The sequence below is a fragment of the Elephas maximus genome, chromosome 1 (assembly GCF_024166365.1).
Source record: "Elephas maximus indicus isolate mEleMax1 chromosome 1, mEleMax1 primary haplotype, whole genome shotgun sequence".
Taxonomy (NCBI): Eukaryota; Metazoa; Chordata; class Mammalia; order Proboscidea; family Elephantidae; genus Elephas; species Elephas maximus.
The window spans coordinates 139491971-139501548 of NC_064819.1; the positions used below are offsets into that span (position 1 = coordinate 139491971).

General features: G+C 41.9%; 1 protein-coding gene across 1 annotated transcript in view; it reads right to left on the minus strand.

The window, feature by feature from the left end:
- The window catches only part of IMPG1 (interphotoreceptor matrix proteoglycan 1), a 127567-nt gene extending 120674 nt beyond the window's left edge, over positions 1–6893 (minus strand). Inside the window, exons 1-2 of the mRNA XM_049873820.1 lie at positions 6881–6893; positions 6016–6249 (exon numbers count right to left, since the gene is read on the minus strand). Of these exons, the coding sequence (XP_049729777.1) occupies positions 6016–6249; positions 6881–6893 (247 nt within the window). The remainder of the gene's footprint in view (positions 1–6015; positions 6250–6880) is intronic.
- Between the last annotated feature and the right edge of the window lie 2685 nt (positions 6894–9578).

Sequence of the window (9578 nt, forward strand, 5' to 3'; positions counted from 1 at the left end):
ATTTAAAACATACAATTTCAATTTATCTACACATTTTGGTTACTGAGAATTTTTTTTTAGAGCAATCAGTAACAGACTTTCCAAGCATAAACATAAATTACACTAAGATAAAAATCTGAGGGCGAAGTGGAACGGAATCGTGAGTTTATGGAGAAAAAGGAAACAGTTGACATTTCTGACTGTTAAAAAAAGTTTGCTCACCTACTTGTTCAGAATATTTGATAGTAAGTATAGAGTCACCCTGGTGGCGTAGTTGTTAAGTGCTACAGTTGCTAACCAAAGGGTCGGCAGTTCAAATCCTCCAGGCGCTCTTTGGAAACTCTATGGGACAGCTCTACTCTGTCCTATAGGGCCACTGTGAGTCAGAATCGACTCGACGGCACTGGGTTTGGTTTTATAGAGTCACAATGGTAGATTCCACTGGATACGTAAGAATGCTTTAATCCTTGCTTTATTTTTAAATATCAATGTTTACAACTCATAGAAAGTTACATCCTGTCTAGTTATTTAAATGTATGATGAAAAAATATTAATTTCAACAGAAAAGTGTGCAAGGGGGTGCATGGTTTAAAAATTACTTAAGTGAGCAAAAAACGTTAGATGACTTCTCTTATAAGCTACTGTAATATGCTGACGTGTACTTCTAGAAGGATGGGAAGCAATTAGGGGCTTTGGGGCAGAGACTGATGGCATCTGACTTTCTAAAGACATACTTTGGCACTGTGCTGAGAAAAGGGGCATGTGGGGAGGAACAAGGTGAGAAGACCTGTTTGGAGATTCTTACTCCTATGCTTTTCCTCCTCTCCGCTTATTCTTATCTCTGGATTTTTCCTAGTTTTCAGAGGCAAAGAGAATTCTAGACTGATAGAAGCTCACCTCACCTACCAGCAACAACTTGACCGGAAACTTCAAGCTAATTGATCTTTTAATTTGTAATCTCCAAAACCAGGAGAGCATGCAGTCCCCACCACCTCAAATTGTGCCCTCTAGTTTCACATATTTGGGGCAATGGTAAGGGTAAGCACTCCTGGAGAGCCATGCCTTGGAGGACTCACTTTTATGAATGTGATCTCTCCCCTGTCAGGCAAAGATTAGGGAGTTTTAATGCCTTTCCTGACAGCAATGAACATGTAGCCTGTGGATCTTCAAAACCAAAAAAACCAAACCCATTGCCGTCCAGTTAATTCTGACTCGTAGAGACCCTATAGGCCAGAATAGAACTGCACCATAGGGTTTCCAAAGAGCGGCTAGTGGATTCAAACTGCTAACCTTTTGGTTAGCAGCCAGCTCTTAATCACTGCGCCACCAGAGCTCCTCTGGACCTCCATCTCCAGTCTAGAGTCTACACATCAGTAGGCGGGAAACAACCTTGGGTGTTTGCAGATTTGCCCAAACCCCAAGAATTGTGTGTCCAGTTTGAGCAGACCAGCTTCCCTGCTCTCTTTCTCACCTACAGATGTCACATGTCCTTTGGGATTGTTATTTTGTACTTCTGTCTTTCCTCAAGGTACCTGCTAGTTTAGTTAAAACAAAACATGTAAGCACTGGAGATACAATACTTAGCATAAACTAGCACTGCCTCTGAGGATTTGGTGTTTGTAACTCTCACTGACGATATCCACTTGTGAAACATCTTCGAAAATGTAATCTGATAATCCCTTCTATTTACCAGTTAGGCACACCTTTAGGTGTGTTGGTTTTTGGTATCAGATTTAGTCTTCCTTTTATTTCAGTACAGTTTAAAGCTTGAACCTATTTTGTTCCCAACAGCCCAAACTCAAACTTCTAGGTAGATAGATAGATGGATGTATATTTTTGTTGTTAGTTGCTGTCTAGTTGGCCCCAACTGTAGCTATGCTATGTGTAATAGAACCATTGCCTGGTCCTGGGCCATCTTCATATCATTGTTGTGTTTGAGTCTAGTGGCACCACGGGGGGGAGGGGGGTGGGGGCTGCGTACCGCATTGGGCGACACTGTCAGAAGGGGTGACACCAGAACCATTATCCTCCAACAGGGCTGTCCAAGAGAACTCCCCAGGTAGCAACGCTTCCCCGAGACTCCGAGCCCCAGTTGCCAGGGGGTTTCCAGGGCATCCGCCACTGCAGGGCAAACTCGCTTCTGGGCAGCAATCCTGGGGTTGCACAGCGAATGGGCAGGTCTCGAACTACAGCACCTGGGCAGCTGCTCTGCTGTGCCTGAAGTCCCGTTGGCAGCCCCTGGGCCGCCTGGCTGCCTCTGGTCCAGTGCCCCACACCACAGCAGTTCGCCTTCCACCCCATCTCCTGCGGTCCTTCTGGCTATGACTGGAACGGGTCCTGGCTGTGACTTGAGCTGCTGCGTCATGAAGGCATAATGGAGGGGGAGCAATGCCTGGGAGCAAAGCCTCCTTAAGCAAGAGGGTTCAGAAGAACATCTCGCAGAATTCTATTGTTTTCTTACAGAATTTTCACTTTAATCACATCAAACTATGTAATGTAAATACAGTTAGGCTGTGGGTATGATATTGTAATTTAAAGGTGTAATTTTAATTTTGCTGTTTTTTTATGTCACTGCTATTGCCATTACGTTCAGTGAAATGTGGGAATTAAGATTTACAAGTAACATTGTACCAAGAACATTACTAAGAATTCTGTGTGGTCTGAGAGGGCGGGGGAGGGGGTGTAAGTAAACCCTTGTGATGCCACTGTTTGAGTCCAATATAGACGTATACAGAAGTTCATTTTCCTGAATATTTTGTAGCTCAGGATACATCAACAACCATGCAGAGATTTCTGCAGGCAGCACCCTGTCATGTGATTGGAGAAACTGAGGCTGAACCACCCAGTAGGAGGTGCTTGTTTCTGGTGCTTGCAGATTCCCAGTCCTCCTCCTTTCCCTCTCCTTTTCCATCATCTGAAGGACACAGAACTCCCCACTTCCGTGGAATCTGCTTTTCACAAAGGCACCTAGAGAAGTTTCTCCCTGAAGCTCAAGTGTCTGACACTACTTTAAGAATGATCTCCCTGGAGTATTGGGATCAAAATGTTAAGGATGAAACAGGGACAGTAGATTTTTCTCAGACTCTTTTTGAGGGGCAGGTTTTTCTGTGGCCTCTCTGGAGTCATTTTTCTGCCCTCTTTGAAACTTACCACAAACCAGGAGGCACAGAATCTTCTGGGATTGTGAGAACAGGAGCACCCGCACAGGGCCCACTGGGAGAGTCCCCCTCCTTACTAAGGGAGCACCAGAAGAATGCTTGAAAGTTGAAGCATCGAAGGATCTCAGAGCTGGGAGGGGTCTGAAAATGGCTCAAAGATAGATTTTTCTAGCCCTTGATTTACCTATTCTGTGTCATCCTTCTCTAAAACTACTGAGAGGGATTATCATAGGGATTCTAGAACAATTCAGAGCCTTAGTTCCTCTATCTTCCCATGCTTGCTGGTTGACATATGAAGTCCCGTCTCAGAGTCTCAGCTTTTCTGCTGAATGTCAGATGCTAGGCTATTTGATAAGGTAGGAAGAACCCTAGAGATCATGTGTCCTGGAGACCAGGCATGGTTTTCTGTAATTGGAAGTCCAGGTTGGCAGGTAAGTCATTTGCATTTGGAAGGATTAAATTAGACCATGGTTTTGTGAAAATACTCACCACAGTGTTGGGCACACATTAGATGGATAGATAAGACACTGGAATGGGAGGCAAGACACTGGGTTCTAATTCTGTTCTGTGGCTGTGGATGCATCACCTCCCCTTCTTAGACCTCAGTTTTCTTGTCTGTACTGTGAGGGTGTTGGCTAGATGTTCTCTAGACAAGTGCTTTTCAGATTTTAGGTGCAAACAAATTAGCCGGGTATCTTGTTAAAATCTAGCTCCTGACAGTAGGCCTGGGAGTAGGATTTGAGATTCTACATTTCTAACAAGCCCTCAGTTGGCAACACTGCTGGTTTGTGGATAACACTTGGAATAGAAACTAGACCCTCTCCATCATTAAACTTCTCTAAGTCACAGAGTACTGTGAAAGGAGGATCTAGCTTTTGATACGGGGGAGAAGACAGAGAGAGAGAGAAAGCAAGCGAAGGAGGGAGGGAGGGAGGAAGGGAGAGAGAGAGAAGAGAGGCCATAAAGAAAGGAATTTGATTTGGGTTAGGGGGAGCACAGAGTTGAGCATGAGGGACTACTAGTAAGAAACTTGCATCTTTTGCAGTTGTGCCTGGGCATGTGTATGTTTACAGTTCTACAGCAAAGCTTAGAATATTTTTACTTGCTTTGGTTTAAGCACTGGTAAAAGGAATAGCTTGATATTCCATTTGATTTGCAGAACGTGATGTTTTTCCCTGCTAAGTTTGAAGGATGCCAACAGTTAATTTTGTAAAAGCAGCAACAAGAGCCGTAAGTGTGTTACTCTGTCAAAGAAACACTGCTTTGTAGCTGGATCTTATTTTTTGTTTCTTTGTGAACCAATGTGTTAGAATTAAGAAACCCAGGTTGATGAAAAGTAAAATTTCTTGTCACCCAGGTGCTGCCATAAAGATAATGGACTGTCATTGCTGTGGGGAGAAAAAGTGTGGTTTGTTTCACCCAGAGAAATAAGAATGAAAGAGGCAAACCTAATCAAAAATAAAGGAATAAGAATAAAAATTCAGAACTAAAAATTCAGCTTCAGCAATAGTCTAGTCTACAAATACCTGCAGTGAATTCTATTTGTGAATGTCCTAAAGAATTAGAAAAAAAAAGTTACATGAAAATAGTTAGCAACAGTTGTGTTCCTATTCATTGATATGCAAATACTATATATTTATAATTCTGTATAAAAAACAATATGGAATTTACCAGTGTCATTTATCTGATCAGTGTGGAGCATGCTCATCTAAATAATTCACACGTATCATGGCCATTTCTTGTCATCCTCAGTGTGTTCCTTGATGTTTTTGAGACTGTTAATTATGACTCCAAAACGCAGTAAGAATTCCCCAAATTAATTCAACCCTTGAACATCTTATAGTCACAGCCTGTAAATTTCCAGGAGGTTAAGATCATGAAATGAGTTCTCAGTGGCCATTGTGTGCCACATGCCACAGGCTAGAATTGAACCAAACTCTCTACTCAGTGGGCTTTAAATAGACAAGGGTGACTGTGCTTTATGGAATGGATGCAAACATCTAGGGTGCAAACCTCAACTCTCACCCGTAAGGATGAGTTTAGGCTTCAGGTAGACAAGATACTTTGCATTATTTGGAGCTACCTGGGGTATTTAATAGCAGTTACCAAAGTTTTTTTTGTTTTTGTTTTTTAGAGGAAGCTATTTTTTCATCGGTGCTTAGTGAATGAAAAAGACAGTCACTGATGGCTGTGGTATGATTTAACTCCATAATGATTTCTGGGAACACTACGAACATCCTGCTATGTTGTCTTGTGGTAAAAACTGCACTGTAACTCTGCTGGAAATCACAGTAATTGTGTTGTAAATTCGGTTAATGCCCTTGAACTATGTCTTAGTAACTGTGGTTAATTTGTGACTCCTTTGCATTTGGATGTGCCTCCAGGTTTCCCAACTTCAGAGGTTTTCTCTGGACCTATAATAAACAATTTAAACATATCAAGGAGCGAGAGAGAATCTGGATGTAATGTTTTCTTTGAAAAAATGAAATCTTAAGTCATAAATCAACGGGCTCTGGTTCCTGACACAGCAATCATTCTGTGCTTCTCTCTTCATAAGAAACAACATCAAAATTCAATATTGGGTATTAGCGTAAATAAAACAAAGAGGTAAAACCCAGATACCAAGACTTTCTGGTGACTTGTTAAATGCCTCCAGGTTTCTGTGTTGCACAAGACATTTTAAACTCTGAGAGCAAATTTCTACCATGGTTTTGAGTGGTTATTACTCATTTTTATCAGATTAGTTAATCAATTTTTACAACTCTTGTGGCTAAATGAGAGCATTTGGAAGTTTTTTGCTGAAGACAACCTATAGAGGAATGAAAGGGAGGGGGTAAAAAGAACAAAAAGACTAAAGAGGTTTCATCTCTTTCCTTACCTCTCAATCTATAATAAGCTTGAAGACTGGCTAAAATTTGTTTCATGGATTCCTGTGGGCAGACTTTAACCCCAGTTGGGAAAAATGCTGATCTTTTTGTTCGATGCTTTGCCAAATCAAATATTTGTCTCATAGTTGACACTTTGTACATTTTTGCAGGACTTTCACTTGTCTCAATTCTTGGGGCATTGTCTATATCTTTGGCTTCAGAAGGATATATTTTAATGGAGATATCTGCAAAAGAAAGATTGATTTCCTAGTGAATATATACACTTATGTGTTACATGTGACATATATGGATAAGTGAATGAGACAAAATAACTACCTTGGTGCAATTGCCAAATACAGTTTTCTAATCATGAGGCATTTTCAGGAATTAGAAAATAGCACAATGAACTGATCAAATACACATTTTTTTAAAAACAACATCCCAAATCATCTTGCCTTTAGGAACTGCCAAATATTGAAGCCATTTCCCACACATCTCTTTAAAAATCACTTTCTGCTTAGCACTCAAGCCTTCTGAGAGATACGTCTTTTGATAGAAATTATAATTCAAGTGGGGAATGATGAAGCATTGTGGTACCCAGAGGTATACTCTTGATGAGGAAGTGGAGTGCTTATAAAAACCTACAGGAAAAAATGCAATGCAATAACTTCCCTGCCTATTAGTGGCAGCCCTAGGACATCTGTAAAAAAAAAAAAAAAAAAAAAGGAGGGCTCAAATGGTGGCAATCTGGTTGAAAGTGAGTGGGGGCAAAGAAATGCCTGAGAGTTACATTTGCAGAGCAAGCTTGCTGTTGTATGGGGGTGATGGGAGGAAGGATGAAGGGAAGGCAAAGAGAGAAGGTGGGCAGAGACATACCTCCCCAGGCCATCTCATCCTGCTGGCACTACTGTTTTAGGGTTAGGTCTAGACTTCATTTTTAATTTTCTGGACCCCTCATAATAATGTCTTAGATTCCTAAAGCACTTTTCTGTTTCTAATTTTTTTGGTGTATTATCTCATGTCATGCTCACAAAAACTCTGTTATATAGGTAGAACAGATACTGTTTTTCTCAGTTTAATATACTTGGCTGCTAACTGAAAGGTTGGCGGTTGGAGCCCACCAGTGGTACTATGGGAGAAAAGAGCAGGAGATCTGCTCCTGTAAAGGTTACAGCCTAGGAAACCCTATGGGGGCAGTTCTGCTCTGTCCTATGAGTCAGAACTGACTCCATGGCACACAACAACAACAAACAACAGGGTACTGAGGCTTAGCAGTGTCAGAATGTGTGTTAATGGTGTAGCCAGAACTCAAGTCCTTCTCTCCTATTTCATCTCTCTTTTCTTTGACCTTCTATCCTTTAAAAAAATATCTATTGATGAACAGTTGGGACCACTAACTATGACAGTTGAGACCCTAAGCATGTGGTTTACAGGGATTAGTATTCCTATTTTTTTAGGGAAGACTCTTGAACCCATATCTTCTTTTTTTTTTTTTTATTGTACTTTAGTTGGAGGTTTACAGAACTAGCTTCTCATTAAACAGTTTGTACATATATTGTTTTATGACATTGATTAATAACCCCACGACATGCCGACACTCTTGCTTCTTGGCATTGGGTTCCCTATTACCAGCTTTCCTGTTCCCTTCTGCCTTCTAGTCCTTGTCCCGGGGCTGGTATGTTCCTTTAGTCTCATTGTTTTATGGGTCTGTCTAATCTTTGGCTGAAGGATGAACATCAGGAGTGACTTCATTACTGAGCTAAAAGGGTGTCTGGAGGCCATACTCTCGGGGCTTCTCTAGTCTCTGTCAGGCCAGTAAGTTTGGTCTTTTTTTGTGAGTTAGAATTTTGTTCTCCGTTTCTCTCCAGCTCTGTCTGGGACCCTCTATTGTGATCCCTGTCAGAGCAGTCAGTGATGGTAGCCAGGCACCATCTAATTGTACTAGACTCAGACTGGTGGAGGCTGTGGTAGTTGTGGTCCTTTAGACTAAATTTTCCCTTGTGTCTTTAGTTTTCTTCTTTCTTCCTTGCTCCCAAAGGGGTGAGACCAGTGGAGTATCTTAGATGGCCGCTCACAGGCTTTTAAGACCCCAGACGCTACTCTCCAAAGTAGAAAGTAGAACATTTTCTTTATAAACTATGTTATGCCAATTGAACTCGATGTTCCCTGAGACCACGGTTCCCACAACCCCCATCCCAGTAATTTGGTCCCTCAGGGAGTTCGGATGTGTCTATGGAGTTTCCATGACCTTGCCTTGTACAAGTTGTGCTGGCTTCACCAGTATTGTGTATTGTCTTACCCTTCACTGAACTTGCCGCTTATCTACTTAGTGTTGAACCCGTATCTTCCGAACTGTGGTACAGACAAGGAAATCAAGCTGAACAAGTATAAATCCAAGCGGGTTAGCTGGAGAGCAACTCAAATCTTGCTGTAAAGCAGAGAAGTCCCTCCTTTATTATGGGATGATGGAGAGAGTCCTGCTGGGAGCACATATTCTCTGTGCCTTTTGAGGAGTCTCAGAATGCTCCACTGGTTTGGGCAATGGGGTGAATTCTTAGGAAAGAATCTCCAGGAAGGGAGGGAGTTTAGAGAATAATTTACTCACCCAGCCAAATTCCAGACCAATTAAATCATAGTCTCTGATTGGAACACAGGCATCAATAATTTTTGAACATCCCTGGGTGATTCCCATATGCAGAAAAGATTAGGAATTATATAGTTTTATGGATCCCTAAAGATGGTGTAGTGGTTAAGAGCTTGGCTGCTAACCAACAGGTCAGCAGTTCAGATCCACCAGGTGCTCCTTGGAAACCCTATAGGGCAGTTCTACTCTGTCCTATAGGGTTGCTGTGCATTGGAATAGACTCGACGGCAATGGGTTAAAGATATTTTTAGCTAGAGTCCAAATAACCCATCTCAAACTGGCTAAAACAATAAGAAAGTTATTATCGCATACAAAGAAAAGCCAGAGGTAGGGAATGTCCCAGACCTGGTGAAAATGGAGCTCTGGTTCTGCCTTTCTGCTTTTCTCTTGGCTCTGTCCCTTACATGGTAACTTTGTTTGCAGGCAGGCTTTCACCAAATTCCCCTGATGGCTGCCAGCAGCTACTGGAACAGCAAACTTTTCCTTGTTCATGTCAAAAAATAGCCTTTCCCTGAAGTCACGCTGACTTAGGTATTGTAGCTGGTTGCCAAAGGATATGCCAGTGCTGTTGAGTTGAGTCATCACAGGGCAGGGGATGAGATTACCAGGAACAGCTCCATCTCAGAGTACGTTTTCCTCCCTGCAGCAGGTTGGCTGTGTGGCAAAATGGAAGGTGCCCATATCACACTGGGGCAAAGTGGAAGAGGGGGAGAGTACTGAGTAGGCAACCACTGGTGCTCGCTACAGCTACTAAAATGCAAATTTTAGCTTAGGAATGTTAATTTTAGTAGTCCTTTCAAATACTTCATAGACTACAGTAGTGCTAAAGTAAGTTTTTGTAATTATATTTCAATTACCAATAAGAATGAGAGAAAACCTGTACACCATTGGATAATTCTAGGCCTATCCAGCGTAGAAGCAGACCATACT